Here is a 24,476-nt window from a genome sequence, read left to right on the forward strand (position 1 = left end):
CATTATCAATCTACTCGCGAAATTAAAATCGTTACAATCTGTACACTTGCTTTATTGAGTCGCTTCGTAATTCGCAACCCATTCAGTACAATGTAAAGCGCAGAGAGCGTCGGTTGGCCTCATGCAATTATATATGTATGTCCAACCGGTTTCAAATAACTGCTGAGGTTGTTATTGAGTACAGCCTTGGATCTAATGTAAGGCGCCTAGTTTGGCGGGGGTCCATTTTTATCTGCCATATTATAATCTTAACTGCCGAGATTAGTGTTCTTATCAGTGCTCGTTCTAAGAAAGTTTTTAAAGACCCAGCCGTGGAGTGGAGAGTATAATCCATTTCCACTGTTCGTAGCAGTCGCTAGTCTAGTTAACAGTCATCTCTCATTGCTGTAACTAATCAGTTGTACAGTGAACAGTGCTTCAATCATTTTTTTCACGAATACGGGAAAGTGATTCCAAATCTAGAATGTGGTTCTGGGTGTTTGTTCTTTACGTGATAGTGGTGCTCATTGTTCTCAACTCAAAGAATGTAGTCTCCCTTATAAACTTCAAGCGTCGTATAGACTTCTCAAAAACGATTCCTGGTCCGGAATTCCGGGAGCTCTTGAAAAATGCTAAGAAAGAAAGTAAGTACTTAATTCAATATTGTGTATTATTTGGTATAATCGCTCAAGGGATTTACATGGTGAACTATGCCTGATAACGACACTTCTCTAGTCACGAACGGGCGGCGGGTTATCGCTATCTTAGGAGGTAGTGGTATATTGATACTATATTTAAAAATCAATTCAGCATTGAGGATTGTAAAGAAAATTTCGAAAACATACATATCAACGGTTGTCTGGGGAAATTAATAACAGTCGCTTGAAAGTCATGGTCAACTTCGGCTATGGGATTTATTCCAATGCTTTCAAACAAATCTGCCCCTTCTCTGATGCCCCTAGAAATGGGGTATCATGTGGCGAGAATTCATGATTTAATGTCTATTGATATAACAGCCTGAGAAACGCTCTTCGTCCGCAATACAATAATATCACTTTCACTAAAATTATAAGAATATAAATACAAACTTATAAACAATCTCTGATAATTCTTAAGCTTTTTTTCCAGTCAGATTATTACATTATGCTCTTCTAGATTTTCTCCCCGCTCAGAATCTAGCAATGTATGTCGTTGTAATTAGAAGATGCATTCAAGTAAAAAATAGTCAGGGAGCTTGACACGTTCGCCAATCTTGGCTGATTATGCCTCTTACAAAAAAATAATCCAATGTTTCCTTTTATATATGTGAATCACAAGGTTCTCCATGTGGAATCTACGTTTATACAGAATTATAATATGTAGAAGATTGACATTGTTTGATAGCTTGAAAGCATCCGGATGTGTATTCCTTATCTAACTTGGCAGTTTTTACGCTAAATTATGCTAGAGATGATATCACCCTGAGTGCAAACTGCACAGATAGTATTATGCATTCAAAGACTCAATCGTGTACAGTAACAAGTTGGCAAGCGACTACCTTTGCATTGTAATATCAACTATCACTTAAAATATCGACCCGACAGGTAGGTAGGTAGGTATCAAGGGCCCAATTAGCGCTGCGGTGCGCCGTTGCCGATGCCACAAACTCCAAAGACTATGACTGCTGTTATGAGAGCAGGGAAGCAGAGAAGTTAACCCAGTATCCGTAGCCTGACTCTAATTAGAGCTGATCAATCCCAAAGGAAGACCCTGAAGGTTTTCCCCCTTCCCTATGTTACGCTTGGCGCTCGGATCATACCCCAAACACCGACAGGCTTCGAGTATCGCTAGTACTTCCGCTGAGAATACACTGGGACCTGGGAGACCATACGACTCAGATACACTGTGTGTATTCGAAAAAAACCCCGCACCGACCCCACAGACCGCCTTTGACAAGATAGAGTTCCACAAGACCTGCTACTCATTTTTGATCTCCGCTTTCCAATACCAATGTTCTTTCTTATTTCCAACATTATCTAAAAATACATATTTAAGAAAATGATATTGAAATTATGAAAATAAAGAAGTTGATTCCTTTTCAGGTTGCAATCAGATTTTTGGTTAATAAATACAGAATTTCGGGAAACAATTCCTCACTTCTTCAGTGTTACATATGGTTGCTTTTTGTTTTTTGTTTTTAAAATCATTGTTATTTTTAAGAAATAGGTAACAATAGTATATAGATTGGAAAAATGAACAATAAAAAACAATCTTTTAAAATAACAAAAATAACTTAAATCTAATGGCCACTGTGGGCTCTCAAAGTTTTCGAATAACAATTTACAGGCAGAGAAGAGAAACATTAAGAAATAAAAATCTAATTTTACAATAAGTTGTTGGGAAATGGTCAAAAACCCGACAGAATTCAATTGGCCTTAGTGGCTGTTAATTTCTCGTTAAGTACTTGCAAAATAATGAAAAGGAACCTGATTTGTGATCTTGAGATCTGAGGGTATCAGCGTCTGAGAGCAAGTGTATAGCCTGTGATTTGATGATGACGAAAAGAAAAAAGAAATATAAAAGTAATAATAGTAAAACTTATCGCTTCAAAAGATACTTTTAACTTAAATTATTGTGCTTAAAACTATCATGATTATATATTTTATATTATATATTTTTATTTTTTATTTTTTTTACAATAACAATACAATAGAAAAAAAGAAATAAAAATAAGAAATAACAGTTGTAATATTTACAAGGGAACAAAGAATAATAACGTATGTATGTATAAGTTATTATACAACTGGAGGCAAAATCAGCACACGTTCAATATGTACATATTTACAAAGCCCCACCAAGTAACAAATGGCAGAACTGAGTACGGCCACCGCTAACCGGCATCCCGCAGCCACCAGTACCAGGATTTCTCTTTTTCATCCCGCTTAATATCAATTGCTCTCGCTCTGGAGTATCTCCAGTCGAATCCCGGAGCCCCCACTGTCAAATTCGGGGGGTATTCTATCCTTTTGTCCGTGGCCCGTCTATGTATATGATACATAACCGGATCACCGGCAGAATCAAGACTTAGACCATTCCTGTCAAGATACACGAACGCTTCGGGAGGAATGAGGCCTGTCGTGAGAGTTTTCTCGAAATACCCATCATTTGGGTAGAACGGCTGCGAAACCCCAGGGTTCTCACCATGCGAAGCAGATCGCACTATATGATTCAGAATCAATCTGACGATAACTGTATCGATTCTTGGCACAGCAGCAGCTGCATACATCACTTCATTAGTTACATAGTGCTCATAGTTTGACGAAGCAGTCCTATTAAGCCCCGTGCAAGCACGCAGACATTTCCTTTCAAAGATCCTTATTTTCTCCATTTGGCTAGCACTCAAATTAAACCAGATAGCACACCCGTAGGTAAGCACCGGTCTAACCAAAGTAAGATAGCAAATAATCTTAACCTTCCGGCTAAGATGTGGAGCATAAAAGAGTCTTCGAAGAGACATGAATGCCTTGCGAGCGCTTTCTAGCGCGACTTTAACGTGCTCGTTAAATTGGAGACGCTCGTCAAGACGCACACCCAGGTATCTAACGCACTTCTTATGAGGAATGCGCTCTGAACTATCCTCGTTCGAGACAATGTGGAAATCTCTCCAATTCCTTTTCAAGTTCCTACTGGCATACGCCAAGGAATTTCGAAACAGAATCGTTTCACACGTTTACGCATTGATTTTCATCCGCCAACTGTTCGTGAAGAACTTAATATCATTGAACATCTTCTGAAGTTCAACTTGCACCTCAGTTACCTTCTTGTGTACCGTGTAGGCTATCAGATCGTCAGCAAAGGCAACCAACGACCTTTTAGGAGATTTATTAAAATCGAAAGAATTGAGTAATTCGCCGGCAAATACCGCAAAAAGTGTAGGCACAGTCACTGTCCCTTGCTGTAATCCATTGAGAACATGAAATTCTCTGCTAGTATTGAGATTTCCGTCCGTAATGACAAACCACTTGCCATACAGCATACTACACATCATCGCTACGAGGTGGCTGGGAAACTCATTCTCCAGGAGCCTGAAAATCAGTCCATCCAACCAGACGGTATCAAAGGCTTTCTCAATGTCTATAAGGCAAGCGCCTACGCACTCACCATTGTTAATCCGCCAGCAAATATCAGACGTTACCTTCGTTATTGCATGTATTGTCTAATGTCCAGATCGAAATCCGAATTGCGCGTTCGGCAATAATTCCTTCTTCTTGATATGCCCGTTCAAGGCTTTCAATACCAAAACCTTAAACACCTTGCTGATGTTAGGCAGCAAATTGATTGGGCGGTAGCTTTGAGGGCTCGATGAATCCTTCCCTTTCTTTAAAATCGGGAATACTCGGGCTTTCTTCCATTGTCCTGGAAAGAAGGAATTGTTCAATAAATTATTGAACAAAATGCAATAATTACGAATGGCAATGTCTGGTAAATGCCTGAGGACCACGTGGGGAATGCCATCCATACCGGATGATCTCTTACTCTTCTGAATATGGAAGTTAACTCTACACATGAGACAAAGTAATCAAGCAGATTATCATTCGGTATAAGATCAGCCTGCAACGCAGAGCTAAATTGGAGAACTGTGGTGCCGTTCAGGCTATATTTGAAATTGTGGACATCTCGTTCTACAATTTCCGAAAGTCGCGTTGGCTCTAAGTCCGTTCTGGGCCGATGCACCGATTCAAAATCCCCCCTATAAGTTCGAGTTTCAGAGCATCATCCATCACGATGTAATTGCCTTGCGCATCAGCAGTTACACTATTCGTGTCTATACCTGAGTGAATAAGGTGTTGTATTTCGCTGTCACCGACTTTAATTCTCGGTACAGTTATTCGTGACTTCTTCCGGAATAACGTATTTATCTTAGTAAACATGGAATCTGGATCGCTTGGTTACATATGGTTGCCATTTATAGTGGATAGTGCGTCAAACACATTTCAGTGGACCGTGTACGGTCTAGTTGCTACGATCCGCTGAAATGCACCTCAATTCCTTGCAATACAACCCTACACGCCTCCTCTACTATTCTGCACCAAATGCTCCTGGGCGATCCCCTGGCTTCCCATCTTAGAAGAATGGATTTCACTGATAATATATGACTTATCCATTGTAATTTCCGCCTTTTGATCAACTCGTTCACGAGAAACTGACACGGACAAATGTAACACTTACATGGTGAGAGAAACTAACGAACATATAAACTTCGAGTATAAGGACTATACCCGATTTCGCATTAAGTGTAGATGATATAATAAGTTTTTTAGCCTTCAAACAATCTTTTTGAGCAGAGATCCTTGCATGATTGATTTTTTTATATTTCTTTAAGGAGGCTAGAGTCAGATTATAATACATATAGTTTCAGTTTCCTCGCGGCCCTCCCTGTTCTTTTTTCTTGTATTGGTCTATAATTACCCCTCGGCGCTCCAATACTTCGCAACTGTAGTAGAGTTGCGGAGAAGTACCTGATTCACACGGTGTCAGATACCATTAAACTATCGAGCAGCCTCTATGTTTTCGTGCGTCAAGTTGCTACCGACTTTCTGGTCTGGAAGGAGGGCCTTTAGGATGCAGGATGTAGACAACCTTTTATTTCACTCGAAAGAATACTGAATCTTGGTTTTGCAGACCCCAACCACCCTCGATTCTACAACGAACCCTGCTTTTCCCGGAACTCATCTTTTTGTATATTAAAACTTATAATGCATCCTGGTCATCATTAACAACTACGATATCGACTAAAAACCGTGTGAATTACTTTTTTCATCTTAAATATTATGAACTCAATAATGGCTAAACATTCCTGACCCTACAGCATGAATAACTAATACCTGTTAAGCTTACAACATATATCCAATTTGTTCGGGCAGTCTTTGACACTTATGTGTTTGTAAGTGTGTCGGCTAGTTAAAAAAAAGGATCAAACTTAATAAATTTGTGTTTGGCCGTTTATGGCCATAACCAATAGTGTGTTTCTGGGAGCATATGCTAGGTGCCTGCCATCAGCCCTTTTAGTGTACTTCGTGGGTGGCATCAGGTTCTGTTTGGACCGTTAGCCTGCCGGGCCCCAGACGACAAACAAAAAACAACATCAGCAGCGAGTAACTAGCTTGTGTGCCGACCAAGTTCTTTGTTCGAAATAGTATCAGGCCAGCGTACCTCGATGAGAAGTCGCAGATAAATGTTGAAGAAGGCTTGGAACTTTTGAATAACGGTGGTGGTCACTTTCTATGTGCTACTCCTATACTATCCTATGTCTTGGTGTTTAGATATCTGCGTTTCAAGATTTTAGACAATGCAGAGACGATCTACCGTTGTGAATGGGTGGAGCAACATCCAGTTCCACGAAATTATGCTTCCTAGATATACAAATTTATCAATGCCTTTGATGCTCTGTCCATCAACGTACTCGTAGGGGAGAGTGTGAGGATCCGTCGGACTGAGAACCTTAGTTTCGTTATCTTCAGCCCGAAATTTCCTTTTGTCATAGCGCACACTACGAAGCGCAGTATCGGAACTTGAGTGTGCCATGGTTGCTACCACTTACAGCGATATAGTTTTCAATAACTTCCGTTCATCGATCCGTTGCCATGATTTCACAGTCAGCCCGATGTGATGGCGATGGTTGCTCAATGTCCATCAATATTCTCACGCAGATTACTCAGTGCATCTGTTGTCCGATCAGCAAGATAGCTCTCCCACTGCCGAGCGATCGCTGGATCATGTAAACGGTGGATATTGAACTTCGGAAACCACAGCTCTCCAACATTGTGAGAAGTGGCGGATGCAACAGGCAAACAACAGCAAATGATCATTAGATGTTGATCCTTTTCATGGCCAATGTCAGTGACCCTCCATCCATAAATCTACTGCCGATCTGAGTGTAATTATGCGATATTTCCAACGATTAATTATTTTAAATAATAAAAAAAAACTTGTGGTCTCTTTTTCGTTGGTGTAGATATTCATTCTTGCAAATACCGATATTTCGGGAACCACTTGTTCCCTTCATCAATGCTAACAAGTCTCGCTCTACTGTTGATCGCAAAGTGGTCAATCTGATTGCTCGTACGGCGTCGATCAGTTTAAATCCGACATCACGTTTAGCCTCTCTTGAACTCTAGGTAACTGCACGTAGAAAGCATTCTTCTCCACCATATCGAAAACCTATGTATCTAGATTCCCCAGGTCGGCAATGTTTAGTTTTTTCGTTTCGGAGTCTTCCAGGTGATCGTTTACCTCCACCCTACCTTCGATTAGGCACTTGGGAATTCTTCTGTCGTACATACCCTCCACATGGCCTGCCCATTGGAACATTCGAATCTTAATATGGATGGCGGCTGTCACTGTTCTACCTCATTCGCCATGCACCGTACACCCGTACACTGGTCCTAAGATTCTCCTTGAAAAGTGTTAGATTTGCTGATGAAAAGAACAACTGGTCCTCGAAATGTCAATAATTGCAAAATAAACATTTTATCGAAAAAAAGCTAGCGTTTTTTCTAACCGTGTCTCTTAATGCGGTTGTCTACCGTCAAACTCAACCATAAATTTCAGGCCTCTATTTAGGAATAAATTGCAAAGCAACCACTGGAAATAATCTAATGATTTTTTTTTTTAATTAAATTTGTATATATTTTGACTTTCCAAAAATACTTTTGAGAAGTACCCCTCATTTTTCTTATGTTTTTGAAACGTCCTTACCATATTCCTTGCCGAAATGCCATGGGCGACTTTGAGGCACCTGAACAGTCATGTTTCTTATCCGAAATCAGAAAAATTGTATTTCTTACTAGTAAATGTTCCGTTGGCTATGTTTTCTGAGCGGGATTTTTACCATTTTGAACTTTGGAAAAATAGGCATCATTTTATAAAAAAGGTGTATTTAGGACTTTTTTTTAACCCTTTAGATGCTGTACAAACGATTTATAGCCAAACGTTTTAGAGCCAATCCAAACACAGTTTTTGAGGGATTCGGGGCTTTTTTGAGTGTATGCACCCAAGCATCTTTCTAATAAATTACCAGAAGGCAGATCCTTGTATTTCGATTTCATCAACTGTGCAATCTGGGATCGATGGGAATCCAGTCACGCTGAAAACTTGTGAAAGTCCCTTGGGTCTCAGCTTGGCTTCACTTGGTAAGTGGAGTGGTCACATGCCACTAAGCGCTCGAAAAGACCGCAGGGGTTCATATTCCCCCTCTGAAATACCCATGAATGAACATGCCAGCCAGGAAATCTTTTTTACGGCGTATTCTTAACATCATCTTCTTTCAAAATATGCGAAAACCAAAAATTGATTATTTATCATTTAATCCTACATTCACATCTCGTTATTTATGTGCTTTCGTTTCTTCTTTCTGCAGACTTTGTCAGCTGTATGGCTTAACTCTACGTATTTGTTTCATTTGGTTTTTGTGGGTCGTTCTTGATCTTGTTTATTGGCAGCATTTTTCTCATGCGCGCGGAGAGTCGAATCCGGCTTTCTCTGCAGCCATCATCATCTTCTTTTTCAACTGGCTCCATTTGACATCAATGTTATCGGCTCCCTGGTGCTGGCTATAGGATTTGATCTTTTAACACTCCAACATACATATTGCCATGCCATTTTCTGGTTCTGGACCTTTTCAATATCGAACCTGATAGCTAGGGCGATACTGCTACCCCAATTATTTGCTAACGGGCATCGGCATCTAGGTCTGACGAGATCTCGATGCGGAGATTGTTAATCTGCTTGAACGTCGTTCCATCTGGTGATGGATGAGGCGTACTTTCTCTTGCAGATCCCATGGTGGAGGAAGCAGAACTATAGGATTGCCAAGATTTTGTTGGAAGGGAATTCTTTGAGCTTTCTTTCGTTCTCATTCGATGTATCGTGGAGACTATGGCCTAAGAGCGCCAGTTCTGAACAGGGAGCGTTTCAGGTTCCAAATTCATAGTCCCTTTTCTGCCGCCATAGTTGGGGTTGTCGGTTGAGTCGGAGAAGGATACCTCCTACGAGGCAGTAGAACGAACCCTCGAAGCCTGTCCCAGATATGATATCAAAATCATACTTGGGGATTTTAACAGCCAAGTAGGGAAGGAGCCCATATTCAGGCGATACGTTGGCTCCCATAGCTTACACGAAAAAACAAATGATAACGGACTGCGGACTATTCAATTAGCAGGGTCACACGAAATGTTTGTTGGAAGTACCTGGTTTGCGCGGAAAGCGGTCCACAAACATACGTGGGCCTCTCCAGACGGGACCACTTTCAACCAAATTGACCACGTGTTGATCGAACGCCGCCACCTCTCAGCCTTCATGAATGTCAGAACATATAGGGGGGCCAATATAGACTCGGATCACTATCTCATTGGCATGGTTCTCCGAGCTCGAATAACAATACCACCTAGAATCCCCTCTGACAATCAGGTGAGAGTTAACACTGAAGCCATCCACAACACAACCCTCCGCGACACCTATAAGATGGAAATGGATGCCGCAATAACCGCAGTCAACAGAGGACCTGGAGATGAAGCATCAACAAATGATCTTCACAATCACCTGAAGAACGTTATCATGGATACGGCCACAAACATACTTGGCCCCAGCCGCGAAAGGAGTCGGAACGGCTGGTTTGACGATGAATGTAAGCTAGCAACGGAACGGAAGAATGCCGCATACCGAGTAATCTTGCCTTCTCAAAGAACGCGGGCACGCGCAGAGACTTATCACGAACTCCGTCGAGTGGAGAAGCGACTTCACAGATGGAAAAAGGAAGCCTGGGAGAACCAACAAATCTATGAACTAGAAAAGTTTTACCAACAAGTCAGCAGGATGAAGTATTATACACCTCGATGCTCATCCTGCCGAGACAAAGAGGGAAATCTGATTTCCGGCAGAATGGGCATATTAGAGCGATGGGTTGAGTACTTTGATGAGCTACTGAACAACCAGAACATCGGCGAGTTGGAGGTCCCGCCAACTGAAGACGACGGACAAATACTGCCACCACCAAGTTTAGGAGAAACAGTCCGTGCAATTCATCGGCTAAAAAATCATAAGTCGACAGGAGCCGATGGAATTACAGCCGAATTAGTTAAATATGGAGGCGACCAGTTACACCAAGTGGTTCATCAACTTGTGCTCAAGGTATGGAACAGCGAATCAATGCCTGACGATTGGCAACGAGGCATTATCTGTCTCATACATAAGAAGGGAAATATCACACAGTGCAGCAATTATAGAGGTATCACGTTGCTGAGTACCATCTATAAGATATTCTCCACTATCTTGCTAGGCCGGATAGTCCCATACGCCCAGAACATCATTGGCCCATACCAAAGAGGCTTCACTGCAGGCAAATCAGCAACAGATCAGATTTTCTCTGTGCGGCAAGCGATGGAATGGAAGGGGATGCGCTATCATGCGTCCTCTTTAATCTGGCCCTCGAGAGAGTGATCCGTGATGCTGAGGTAATTGCAAGAGGTACGATCCTCTTCAAGTCCACCCAACTACTGGCCTATGCTGACGATATCGACATCATGGGAAGAACCACCCGAGATGTACAAACTGCCTTCATCCAGATCGAGCAGGCGGCGCGAGATCTTGGGCTGCACATCAATGAAGGCAAGACAAAATATATGGTGGAAACGTCAGCACCGAAGACGAATCAACCAACAACATCAAACCGCACTGGTCAAACACGAAGAAGAATAAGGATAGGAGAATACAACTTTGAGACCGTTGACAATTTCTCCTATCTAGGGTCGAAAATACCACGATGATGAAATCCGCGTACGACTGTTGTCAGCCAACAGAGCCTATTTCAGCTTACAAAGACTGTTCCGCTCGAAACGTTTCACCATAGGGTCAAAGCTCTTACTGTACAAGACTATGATCTTGCCAGTCCTCATGTATTCCTCGGAAACTTGGGTTCTTAGCAAGAAAAATTGCGAACTCTTGGCCGCGTTCGAGAGAAGAATCCTCCGAAGAATTTTTGGCCCCCTACATGAGGATGGACGATTCCGTAGCCTACACAATGACGAAATCTATGAGCGATACCATGACCGCCCGGTTGTGGATAAAATCCGGCTCAATAGGTTACGGTGGATGGGTCACTTAATCCGTATGGATGAGGATGATCCCACCCGGAAAGTCTATAAGGGCAATATCTATGGTAGAAAAAGAAGACGAGGCAGACCCTGCCTAAGATGGAGAGATGGCGTAGGTCAGGACGCCAGACAGCTTTTAGGGATATCGAATTGGTGGACGTCGGCGCAAAACCGGGATGTCTGGAGGCAGGCCTAGACCGGATACCGGTTGTTGCGCCGTTGATGATGATGATAGTTAGGGTTGTATTTCCAATCCGATCACATCCGAGTCTTAGTTTTCCAGTTTGCAATCTGGAGGACTAATCAGCTCATCTCTGTTCCCTTAACTCGTGAATTTACTTTGATATTCAAAATCGAAAAATATCTACGAAAACGTAGAAAATCTAATGAATCAAAAAAAGATATCCTACTATTATCATCAACTGTTTTAAATATAAAAATTTTATTTTAAAAAAAAAAGGAAACAAAGGAAACCCTAACCTTTCTCTGTTCATTTCAGAAATTCTTCCTTGGCTCAACAACGTACGAAAGCGCTATGGTCCGCTCTTCCGAATATGGTTTGGTAAAGATTTGTTTGTGTTTGTGACGGATCCTGAAGATGTCCGAGCCATTCTCAGCAACAATCAACTACTATATAAATCCCGCAATTACCAAATGTTGGAACCATGGCTTGGCAAAGGACTTTTAACAAATGGAGGTGAAGAATGGCATAAACGCAGGAAGCTACTGACGCCCGCATTTCATTTCAAAATATTGAGTGAATTCAAACAACCCATGGAGAAAAATTGCCAGATTTTAATCAGCAAACTCAAGGAAAAGTGCGATGGAGAGACCGTTTTCGATATTTACCCTTTTATCACTCTGTTTGCACTTGACGTGATTTGTGAGACTGCTATGGGTATCAAGAAGCATGCCCAGGATAATAGTGAATCAGAATATGTAAAGGCAGTCCAGGCGTATGACTTTTATACTTCTTTGTTAATAAAAGTGTGTGTTGACACCCTTAATTATAAATTTCAGGATGTGCCGCATTGCTCATAGGCAATCGTTCAGTACTTGGCAACGCATATCCGTACTTTTTAATTTGAGTCCTGCTGGTCGCGAACGAGGTCGTGCTTTGAAAATCCTCCATGGCGAAACCAATCGGGTCATTGCATTGCGTCGACAAATGCTAGAAAACGAGAAAATTAACAACTTTGCTGACACTGGTGAGTCCTTGAATAGCACATTGACTTCTAGTAAAAGGGATCGCGATTTCAGAAAGAGCTAATATTGGAATAAAGCACCGTTTCGCTTTTCTTGATATGCTGTTGATCGCTCAAAAGGAAGGTGCACCTCTAACCGATAAGCACATACGCGAGGAAGTGGATACTTTTATGTTCGAGGTATTCTTCGAAAATCCCATTGAATATATTTGGTAGAATGACGATTATATCGTAGGGTCACGATACAACAAGTTCAGCTCTCTCATTCGCAATTCATTTACTATCGACACACCCTGAAGTTCAGCAAAAAGCCTACGAAGAAGCTGTTGCCTGCGAAGGCAGAGAAAATGAACCAATGAAATATATGGAAGCTGTAATAAAAGAAACACTTCGCATTTACCCTGCAGTACCATTTTTCAGCCGAATTTTACATGAAGATCTACAGTTCCGCGATATGACTATTCCAGTGGGCACAGCCGTAAGCGTTTTGGCCTACATGGTTCATCGAAACTCACAAGAATTCCCAGATCCTGAGAAATTCAATCCAGATCGATTTTTAGACACCGATGGGAAAGAATTACATCCATTTTCCTTCGTTGCTTTCAGCGCTGGACCCAGGAATTGTATAGGTATGTACAGACTTTTGGAATAAAAATAAGAAACGAACACATCAACAAATATCACTTGCATCTCAAATATCACTTGCAGGTCAAAAGTTTGCGATGTTAGAATTGAAATGCACTTTATCGAATCTTCTTCGAAGTTTTGAACTTTTACCTGCAGAAAATTTCACCGTAGTCCCACTAGCTGAGCTGGTAATGAAGAGCGGTTCAGGGGTCCAAATCAAACTAAGAAAGCGATCATCATGAAAGCAATATTTTTTTCAGATTTTCATATGAAATAAAGAAAAATAGTATAAAAGGTGTTTCGTTGAGAAGAAATCCCGACTACCAGGGAGTATTATTTTTACTACTAACAAATTTTAACATAAGCGGATTAGTCCCATTAAAACTTAACTTCCTTGCATCTTAACAAAATAGCTAGGTCCCGCTCACAAGCGGGGTCGGCTCGTTGTGATCGGTTTCGCCATTTGGTTCTATTAAATGCCTGGATGCAATCTCGAGGATTTTAAATGCCCATCCAGCGTATCAAGCCACCGTTGTTTTGGCCAGTCTTTTGGTCGTTTACCATCGGCTTCAATGTTCAGACAAATCTTGGCAAGTGAATTCTCGTTAGCGAAATATAAGTACTAATTATGAATAGATAAGGTTTATTATATGAACCGTCGTTCGGTGTGCGAACGTTACTTAAACTTTATCTCCTACTCCCACGAGGCGAGTTCTCTATTTTCATAGACATATTTGAAGCCGAAAATGTTATTTCAGGAAGAACTCTTCTATAACAGCAAGCCTCGTCCCCCAGATTATATATGATGTCCTGCTTCTTAACACTTAATCGACTTTTTGTCGCCGACGTTTACCGACCGGTCCATTAATAAGCTTTTTTTCGTTGATGCTTACGCTTCGACCTATTAATCGATTGCCATGGCGATAAAAAATGAGGGATTATTTATTACTCAATTGCATTAGCTGCGTGGCTTTGTAAGCTCTCAAATATTCACACAGTTTTAAAAAAATTACCCTTTGCAAAGAAGGAAAAAATAGTGTTGGATTGTCCTAACAGTTATTAAGGAAGGGATAGTGGTGATGGCAGCGATATCATAATTCGGAATCGAGCTTCTGTATTGCCACTAAGAGATAGTGAACCTTTCACCCTCTATGAAACACTAGAGGGTCAAAGGTGGATGGAGGTCACGTCGGGGGTAGCACAGGGATCCATCCTAGGGCTAGACCTCTGGAACGCTATCTATGACAGTCTACTTAAACTCGACATGTCAGAAGAGTCGCGCCTGGTCGGCTATGCAGATGATGTCGCAGCGCTTGTTGCTGGACGCACTGTCGAACAGGCGCAAAGCAGACTCGGCATATTGATGCGACGGGTAAGCGGATGGATGACTACTCATGGTTTCAACCCTGCACTAGAAAAAACCGAAGTAGTCATTCTGATTAAAAAGAGAACTTTGACCCTGCGTCCCATATTGTTCGGCGAGTCGATAATCGAGTCAAAATCGGCGGTAAAGTACCTCGGGTTGACTCTTGACTCAAAGATGAGCTTTTCTGAGCAAATCAAAGCAGGAGCGAACAAGGCTGCAGCTGGAGTTTCGGCGTTAATTAGGCTAATGGCAAACATGGCGACGTCTCCTGATGAGGCGCAGAGCTATGGGCTGGTGCTCTTAACAAGGAGGTATATCGTGAACGCCTCGCGCAAGTATAAATACGAGGAGCTTTGCGGGTGGCGTCTGCGTACCGCACTGTCTCTGAACCGGCCGTGATGGTGATCGTGGGAGTGATCCCCGTTGCCCTTCTTGCTAAGGAGCGTCACGCCATATACAAGCGTAAGGGAGATGGTTGCTCGCGCAGAACGGCAACGCATTCTAGACGAGTGGCAGCTCTCGTGGCAAAATGAAACTAGAGGCGGATGGACTGCGCGGCTCATCGGCAACTTAGGTGCGTGGCTGAATCGGAAGCATGGTGAGACTGACTATTTCCTTACCCAATTTTTAAGTGGACATGGAAGTTTTCAGTCTTACCTGCACAAGATTGGAAAGGCGCGTTCTCTGGATTGTGTGTTTTGCAATGGAGTTGTGGACGACGCCCACCACACTTTTTTTTCTTGTGGAAGGTGGGATGGGGTTCGTCAGCAGCTCTATTTAAACACAGGGGATCTCTCTCCAGATAACATTGTCGAAGACATGCTGAGGACTGCTTGCAGGTGGAACCGTATTGCCCATTACGTTCGGATCCTTCTCGTTGCTAAGAAGATAGAACTCGACGGGTGGAGGAGCCGGATGGCAGGCGGTTCCTTGAACTGACAGTTCCCTTCCTCCTCTCCCTTCCCGTTGGTGAAAGGAATTCCCTGATTTGAAGGCTCCACAAGGCGAGAGAGTTCGGGGACTAGCCCAAAGTAATGTGACAAACGATTTCAGGCTAGCTCTCTGACGACGGGGAGGTGTTTTGTTGGTAGTCCGACGACGTACCGAATCGGGAGTCCAACACTATGTGCGTAAATGCATCCACCTACCTCCCCCCCCCCCAAAAAAAAAAAAAAAATGTGAATCAGAAGATGGCGAAACAAGTAACATCGATCTTATTTCGATTATGCCAATATAAAGATTATGGTATATTATGTAAACTAAAAACCCTTATAATGGACAAAATAATTATAATCCAACAACAACATCATGAAAATAAATTTTCTGTTAACTCTAATTTTCATATAATAGAAAGCGGACATTTTTGTCTGATCCTACACAGAGATACTCCCGTGTAAGTGTCTAAACCGAAATAAAAACGGCGCCACGAAGAATCTGCTGTTGAGCGGTTGGTCAAAGTGTTAATGTTGAGTAGGTTTAAGGTTTAGTCTAATGCAGCGGTCCTATAAGAGATTACTTTAATTAATTATGACTAATTTGTTAACTTTCCTGCACATGGCTATCCTGATTTGTTTTGGATTGTAGTCAACCCTCATCGTCTGTTGTCCTAATAGAAAGCCTTTGTTATAGAACGTTTTAGCGAATTCCTCATCAATTTTGGTCTTGGGGTGTTTAGGGAAACCTAATGTAGAGAACCACTTGGTGATTGTGAGGTTCGGCACATATCTGGGAACTGAATTTGATTTAAAATTATTGAAGAGCGAAGAGGACCTCAGGTAAACGTTGGTGTAGCTATTTCGTATAATAGCTTGTTTTGTACAGTTCTGAGATTCGAATTTTTTCAAAATATTTAGATCAACTTTCTCAGGCATTTTTGATAACAAGGCCGTAACATGCTTTTGGAGTTAAAAAAATTTAAAAGGAAACTGCTTCTCCCTTTCACTTTACTTAGCTGTGGAAACAGCTAAGGGGCCTGTTGGCAGCCAAATACCACTTCAGCTCACAAACATTTTTCCTCGAAACGTCCCATCATAGGATTGAAGCTCCTCCTGTACGAATCAATGATCTTACTGGTCCCCCCCATTTTTCGAAGAATTTTATTCTTAGCAGGCAAAATTACAAGATCTTAGCCTGGGTCACGAAAAAAAATTTCTAAAGAATTATTGACACCTACAAGATCGATGCTTCCACAGTCGACATAGCAAAGAAATCTATAAGCAATATCGCTACCGTTTGGCTATGGATGAAATCCGGCTCAACAACGGCTACAGTGGGGAGTGGATAGTCACCTTATTAATAGTGATTGAGGGTGATACAGCCTGCAGGGGCAACATGTACGACAGAAAAGGTTTAGCGTTCCTTAACAGGGCAAGCCTGGACCAACACCGGTTGTTACATGGTTCATGAATGAAAAAAGCAGATTGTTTTCTAATTAAGGAGAACCCTAGTGTATTTGATCCCATATGTCGTTATTTCGGGAGTCATTTGCCCCGTTCCTCAGTGCTCACTATGATTGCAAGCAGCTGGCAACTGACTCCCGAAATATCGATCAAATATACTAGGGTTACCTCTAATTATTGGCTATCCAAGTCTCATTGGAAGCCGTGAGGAGCACTCGAGAGGCAGTTGTAGCATCGGGATACTTGCCAGAAGACGAGAGCCGGGCTCCATCGGAACAAGTCGCAAAGCTGACGAAGTATTGCGAGGAGAGGGCGTTACCACTTCTTCTCGCCCACCACGAAGTCTGGGGAAGCAGCGACACTAATCGAAGAGGTGAGTACCTTCTCGAATTTATTCTTAACAATAAGTTAGAAATATACAACGTAGGGAACACTCCAACATTTGTGACCAGCACCAGACAAGAGGTACTAGATATAACTCTAGGAAATGAACGGGATGGTCAGGAATTGGAGGGTGTCGGATGAACCCTCAATGTCTGATCCCAGGATAATCAGATTCGACATTGAGGGTAACTCCGAAATAAAAAGAATAATAAGGAATCCCAAGAGAACGGATTGGGAATCCTACACAACGCACCTGAGCAACAACATTGCCCACCTTCAAGGAGGCGGTGACATCAGGAGCGAACTGGAGTTAGAAACGGTGGTGGAAAACCTCAACACAATCGTCATTGACGCATATGAGGCCAGCTGTCCGGCCAAGACAGTCAAGTCATCAAGGGATGTACCATGGTGGAACAAGAACCTAGCCAGAATGAGAACAGAAGTACGAAAACTATTTAACCGGCAAAACAAACCGGGGACTGGCGGAGGTATAAAAATGCACTGACTGCGTATAGCAACGCGATCAGGGAAGCAAAACGGAACAGCTTTAGGGAATTCTGTGAAGGGATTGAACAGATCACAGAAGCAACCAGGCTGTACAAGGCTGTAGCCAAAGACGGGGGAATATCCTCTGTCTGCTTGAAAAAGGAAGATGGGATATTCACCGAGAATGAGAAGGACAGGGTACACCTGCTTCTCAGAACTCATTTCCCGAGGTCCTACCCCTCGGCGGCAGGCGACAACAATCTGCCTGACACCCCAACAACGTATAAAGGGGGAAGGAAAGAGAGCTGGAAACTAGTAAAAGAGGTATGCTCAGAAGCTAGGCTAAGATGGGCAGTGGGAACTTTTAGACCAATGAAATCTCCCAGAGTAGATGGCATTTTCCCAGCACTTATCCAGAGAGGCCTAGGAATTATCTTAGAATCTCTTCTGAGGGTGGTAAGGGGGAGCATAGCATTGGGTTACATACCAAGGGCATGGAGACGGGCAAAAGTGGTCTTTATTCCGAAAGCGGGTAAAAAGGATCCTTTTCACCCTAAATCTTTCAGACCAATCTGCCTAACATCGTTCGTACTCAAAACGGTGGAGAAGATCATAGACAACTATATTAGAACCTACATCACTGTCAACACGCTTACCGGGCAGGACGGTCAACTGAAACTGCTCTGTATCAGCTGACAGAGGTACTACGGGACGCCATAGAAACAAAAGAAATTGCACTGTGCGCGTTTTTGGATATCGAAGGAGCATTCGACAACACATTGCACACAGAGATACAGGATGCCCTAAGCCGGAAAGGAGTAGGAAACACCCTGGCACTCTGGATGGGAAAAATGCTAGAAAGCAGACAAATAGAGGTACAAATAAGTACAAATTCTATTATCATGAACACCACTCAAGGCTGTCCACAGGGTGGAGTACTATCGCCGCTGATGTGGAGTATGGTAGCGGATGAACTCCTGGACGTGTTAACTAATACTGGAATACAAGTCCAGGGCTACGCAGACGACATTGTTCTAATCTGTAGGGGCAAATATGAAGATACCCTATGTGATAGAATCCAAACTGGATTAAGGGTTACTAGTGCCTGATGCAGGAAGGTGGGACTGCGGATCAACCCAACCAAAACCACTATAGTACCATTCACTAGGAGGCGTAAGCTGGATCACCTGAAGGCCATAACATTACATGAGATGGAGGTGAAACGAGAAACAGAGGTCAAATATTTGGGAATCACGCTAGACCAAAAATTACTCTGGAAGACACATGTCGGAAAGCCACGAGGGCTCTGATGACTTGCAGATCCATAGCAGGAAAAAATGGGGTTGCAGCCCGAAGATACTACTTTGGATATATACTGCAATAGTAAGGCCAATGATTACCTATGGAGCGGTAATCTGGGCAGAAAGAACCCAACTCAGCACACAAGCCAGGGAATTAGATAAGCTCCAAAGGCAGGCTTGCGTGTGTATCAGTGGGGCAATGAGGACATGTCCAACGGCATCCCTGGAGGTCCTTCTGGAATTAACCCCTCTCCATCTGCACATACAGATGCAGGCAAGGAGATCAATATTCAGGATGGCCGGTAGTATGAGTGAGGCGGGGAGCTGCCTAAATCGAAGGAAGATTGATATCCTTTCTAGGCGGTATCCCGAATTACTGATACCGAGGGACAACATGTCAACGAGGTTTCACTTCGATTAGAAGTTTGAAACACGTTGGAGTAACAAGGCAAACTGGAAGAGCGTGGCTGCGACATACGGCTTAAACCAGCAACTGATTACTTGGTACACTGACCGATCCCTCACTGCAGAGGGAGCGGGTGCCGGTGTCATTGGTCCAAGGAAAATGTACTTTGAGCCAATGGGCAGGTACACTAGCATATTCCAGGCGGAAATTTACGCCATAGACAAATGCAATCTGCAAAGGAACTACAGGGGGCAGAACATAGCTACCCTCACCTATAGCCAAGCAGCGATTAAGGCACTTAGGTCCAACCAGGCGAACTCGAAACTGGTATGGGAATGTCTTGAGAGACTGAAAACACTCGGCTCGTCCAACAAGGTCTGGATACTTTGGGTTCCAGGCTATGCTGGGTTGGAAGGCAATGAGGCAGCGGATGAAGTAACCAAGAAGGGAGCAGGGATGCCTTTACACGGGCCAGAACCCTTCTGTGGAATCGGAAACGGTTTCATGGCTATGAATCTAAGAAACGAGAAGAAACGGTTGAGGGAACTATATTGAGCGGGCCTAATAGGGATGGAGCAGTCCAGGGTGCTTATTTGGGGATACGAACCCATGCGTACAAAGGATTGCTTAAACCTCACCAAAAGGAACCTCCGAATCATAGTGGGAATTCTCACTGGTCATTGTCGGCTGAACTATCACCTAGGGAAGCCTGGGGTTATCTACGGCCACTGCCTGCAGGTTTTGTGAGGAGGACGAAACCTCTATGCACGTTCTGGGACAGTGTCCGGCACTTGTGCAAAGTAGTTCGATACCAAAAGCTACGAACAGTTGATGGCAATATTATTTCAACGCTGGAAATCCACGAGTTCCTACTCTTATTTATGAATTGCTACCGTTCGCACCTGATAACTCCTTCACTATGGGATTCGTATGTTGCACAAGCATCCCCACGAAGTGCTTTGCAGGAAAAAAGAAAGACTTGGAAGGTTTTCTTGTTTTGCAAAACTCACACGTTTACGGCAGCCTGAAATGTAGATACACACTGGACTGGAAATTGGCGACGGAAGAAAATGGATTATTATAAACTTTTCCATGACATTGTCGTTTGCAAGCGTAAAGGAACGTCTTCAGTGGACGCTGAGAACCTTATGCCATTGCAGCACAAACGAAGATTCGTGTGAGGCAGACAACGCTGCGATCGAGGAACCAAGCGGTGAACCAACGACGATTTCAACACCGTAAATCATTCCACAACTACCCGCGTCAACAATAAACAGTATTCAAAACACTTCACTCACAGTTTAAAAATTATTCTTTTATTCGTCCTTACAAACTGTTTTATTGGGGTCGGGAGCCACGACCGAATCCTCCACGGAATTCAACATCGCCAGTACCAGCACCAACGTCAGCCTTCTTGTCGGCGGCTCCGGGTACCCTTCGGTAAGAGGAGCGGTCTTCGCCGGTCTTTGTAGAGTCCGAGCGTGGAGCAGCTGTGGGACGTGGACGAGCCGTCTCCGAGCGGGTTGTGCGCTTCAGTGTAGCTGGCACAATTTCTGGGGGCAAATGCAAGTACGACCGCAGGTATTCGATGCCTTCATTTGTCAAATACCAGTAGTAGTGTCTCCAGGCGAACTGTTCCGAGACGAATCCTCGTGAATGCAGCGACTGAAGAGTCTTGATGACATGCAGATTGGGAATGTTCTCCAATTCGGGGTGCTTGGGGGCATTGAAGTCCTTCTTGGCGACCATAACACCTTCCTTGAAGAGGTACTCGTAGATAGCTACGCGATGCTGCTTTGGCATAAACATCTAAAATGAAAGGAAAACAAATCATTATTGGCGCTTGTACGAATCTTCTCTAAGAGCATAAATGCGAGGACGCGGGCAAAAGACACCAGTCACAGAAATAGGACTCATATTTTCAAAGAAAACATCAGACGCGAATTTGACATTTCTCCATAACCTGGACCCTGGGGCGATTTTGACATATTTTCGCCTGAATCTGGGCATCTTTTTGTAAAATCTCTCTGCAAACAGAGCACAAGATGTCTTCACGTAGCAATTAACATCAAAACACCAACGTCCTCCGCAGGATGACCGAAATAATTAGAAATTCTGGAGCGAAAACTTACTTTGATGTGTTGCGTTTAAAGAACACCGGAAAAGAGGTCGAACTGTCAAAAGTGTTTAGTTCGGCACCGCGGAAGTTTCATACTCTGACCACCAGGCGGATAGCAGACAATGCCTTGGAACATCATGGGAAAGAAACACAATATCCACCATTTCAATATAGGATATTTCCTTTAAAATCTCCAATATATTGTTACGAAAATTTGGTGGAGTCTTGGCAAAATAGAATTTGATAAGTTCATAGGCGATCCATTTCAAAATATTCTACTCTGACTCTTATTTTTATCTCTCTTTTGCCCGTTGTCTCGCGCACGGGCTGCCTTCATTCAATTAATTGATGGATTAATCGATTAACTCATAGCTCTGAGATCTATCCCTGGATACAATTATTAAATTCTTATAGCTATTTCCTTTTATCGAAAATCAGCCCATTGTAAAATTTAATTAAATATTTTCAGCCGATAATTACAGGAATTTGTCTAACTATTTTTTCCTGCCTGAATGTATGCCAAATAATCTTCTGAAATTTTTGAAGGATTTGATTTTATTTTCCAATTTTATTTAATTTTTATAGCACAGTTTATCTAATAAGCAGTATCCGCACTTGCTAAGGTAGTGCGGAAGGTTATCCGTACACATTATTTATTTATTTAATGAGGACAATACACAGAAAGCAAATTTCTTATTACATATTGTCCTCAGAGGGAGGAGCAAGTAAATGGCATATTTTACGCTTAAAACTAGATAGGGACATTGAGTCGAATGACCCAAGCTGTAGGGCATTGTAGGACCGGCAAAACCTCAGGATCGGAGAGTGAAAGTAAATCTCGAGCTCGGCGAAGGGTACATAAAAAATGTCCACATTACGTGTGTTAGGAGACGAGGCGATACGGAAGGTAATATCCGAGTTGGCGGAGCAGTCCATCAGACCATTGCAGAGTTTGAAAAGAGTACACATATCAAGGAAGATACGGCGTTGCTGTAGGGAGGGGAGATTGAGGGTGCGGAGTCGTGACGGATAATCAACCCGTGGAAGGTTCTTTTAAAAGAGGGACCGGGTGAATTTGCGTTGTACAGCTTTAAGAGCGCGGCCGTCACGGATGCAGTAGGGGGACCAGACTACACAGCTATATTCAAGGATGTTTTTGACAAGGAAACAAAAGAGTGTTAAGGAGGGCTGGATTGAGGTAAAGTCGGACGAGGAACGTAGGATAAAACCAGACATTTTGGAAGCTCTATTGGTGATGTCAACGAAGTGGGAATTGAAACGAAGTTTATCGTCGAATATTACACCCAGGTCTTTGAAGGAGGTCAGTAGTGAAAGGGGTTGACCACTGAGAGAATAGGAAAAGGATGATGGGGAGGGTTTAAGGGAATAGCGCATCCAGTGGCATTTGTTGACATTCAGTGTTAGTTTGTTGACCGAACACCAACGGGCTAAATTATCAAGGTTGGATTGTAAGAGAGCACAGTCCGATGGAGACGAAACAGAGGCAAACAATTTAAGGTCGTCTGCGTAAAGTAAATACAGACAGGTGAGAATGGAGGCGAGGTCATTGATAAAAAACAGGAACAGTAGGGGGCCAAGTATAGAGCCTTGGGGAACACCAGAGGAAGGAGAGAAGGAACCAGATGAGTGACCATGAAAAGAAACTTTGCAGGAACGGTATGTGAGATAGGAGGAAAGCCAGGAGATGACTGAGGGAGGGAAGTCTAGCGAAGAAAGTTTAGAGAGGAGAATGTTATGGTCAACGGTGTCAAAGGCTTTGGAGAAATCAGTATAAACAGCATGTACCTCCTGTCGTGAATTCAAGCGTTTAGCAACAAAGTTGGTAAAGACCAGAAGATTTGAAGCCGTTGATTTATGTTTCACGAAACCATGCTGCTCTTTGACAATGAGGTGACCGAAGTGTGCGGTCAACCAGTCGTTGACGTATCTTTCTAGGATTTTGGAGCAGGAGGAGAGAAGAGAAATGGGGCGGTAGTTCACAGCAAGGGAAGGGTCATTCGTCTAGACTTTTGTTGTAGATTATACACAGGGGGAGGGAAATGTGTTTTCTACAGTTAAGGAGGAATCACATCATATAGCCTAACATCTGGCAGTATCTACCTGCGATTTAGTGCCTATAAGGTTTCCCCCATACATTTGTAAGTTCGGACCATTTAGTGTGGATACTGCTTATTATATTATATACAGTTGGGATGGTCGGGAAAAGCGAAAAATATATCTCAAGAACATTCTCACCCAAAATTCAAAACGATCGGACTTTTGGGTCCGAAGTTATAGTTGTTTATAGCGAGTTACACCAGCGACTTTCGCACCTCCACCGCCGAATATACTGCTGCAATTACAAGAGAAGATGTAGCGACTTGTAGGCAGCATCAAATCGATGCTTTGGAGTCTGTAGAAGAGGACTCCTCGGCAGTTCAAATAAGTTAAGTTTTAAACCTTAACTCAAGTCGGTTAGTCTTTGTTAGAAGCAGAAATACAAATGACTTGGGATCGAAATGAAGCCAGGACACAAGTTGGGTATACGAGTTATCACGGCCATCTTAGCCATGTATTAGTTATCATGGCCCATCAAGTTCTTTATATTTCCTTCATTATGATGCCCTCAAATTATACGGGTATCCGATAAACTGCTCACGTTGCATTTTCTTCAGCAAATTCAAATTAATTTCTTGAATTCCCGCGAACTAACTACTTTGCAGAAACTTTAACTTCAGCATGTAGGGGAACGGACAATTGTACACGCGTTCTATCGCCAGAAGAAATTATGCATAAAAGTAATTGTAATCTAGTTTATTACGGGAAAGCGAGTGATAAGAAACCGCGAACATATCTACGTGAATCGGGTCCTCTTGTAAAGATGCATACTTTTTGAAGAGTTACGGGTGTAACTCGTCGAAGAAGAGGTATCGAAGGATACGAACATATCTACATACTCGTAATCTTGGAGAGCCAGCTCCACACGAGGTATCAAGGGAATATGAGCGTTGATGAATTTTACGCTAACGTGAATTATTAACTCTCACTTTTGATAAATAAAATGAAAACCGAAGA

The 24,476-nt window shown here is 42.8% G+C and overlaps 2 protein-coding genes across 2 annotated transcripts; one reads left to right on the plus strand and one right to left on the minus strand.

Moving 5' to 3' along the window:
• Positions 1 to 89: 89 nt before the first annotated feature.
• Positions 90 to 13,235, plus strand: LOC119656926 (probable cytochrome P450 4s3). The gene is made up of 6 exons (XM_038063619.1): positions 90 to 623; positions 11,608 to 12,064; positions 12,129 to 12,316; positions 12,369 to 12,493; positions 12,549 to 12,942; positions 13,022 to 13,235. Exons 1-6 carry the CDS (start codon positions 464 to 466, stop codon positions 13,180 to 13,182), a joined length of 1,485 nt encoding a protein of 494 aa, XP_037919547.1. The 5' UTR covers positions 90 to 463; the 3' UTR covers positions 13,183 to 13,235.
• A 7,341-nt stretch (positions 13,236 to 20,576) lies between these two features.
• Positions 20,577 to 21,520, minus strand: LOC119658075 (40S ribosomal protein S10b). The gene is made up of 2 exons (XM_038065335.1): positions 21,415 to 21,520; positions 20,577 to 21,091 (listed from the first exon to the last, which is right to left on the minus strand). Exon 2 carries the CDS (start codon positions 21,089 to 21,091, stop codon positions 20,621 to 20,623), a length of 471 nt encoding a protein of 156 aa, XP_037921263.1. The 5' UTR covers positions 21,415 to 21,520; the 3' UTR covers positions 20,577 to 20,620.
• Between the last annotated feature and the right edge of the window lie 2,956 nt (positions 21,521 to 24,476).

This window comes from Hermetia illucens, chromosome 5 (genome assembly GCF_905115235.1).
Source record: "Hermetia illucens chromosome 5, iHerIll2.2.curated.20191125, whole genome shotgun sequence".
In the NCBI taxonomy this organism is placed as follows: domain Eukaryota; kingdom Metazoa; phylum Arthropoda; class Insecta; order Diptera; family Stratiomyidae; genus Hermetia; species Hermetia illucens.

Excerpts from the sequence above, each read along its gene's own strand:
- LOC119656926 (XM_038063619.1), top strand. The coding sequence starts at position 464 with ATGTGGTTCTGGGTGTTTGTTCTTTACGTGATAGTGGTGCTCATTGTT. Across the intron at positions 624-11,607 it reads GAAAAATGCTAAGAAAGAAA|AAATTCTTCCTTGGCTCAAC; the intron begins GTAAGTACTTAA and ends TGTTCATTTCAG. Across the intron at positions 12,317-12,368 it reads TAACAACTTTGCTGACACTG|AAAGAGCTAATATTGGAATA; the intron begins GTGAGTCCTTGA and ends TCGCGATTTCAG.
- LOC119658075 (XM_038065335.1), bottom strand. The coding sequence starts at position 21,091 with ATGTTTATGCCAAAGCAGCATCGCGTAGCTATCTACGAGTACCTCTTC.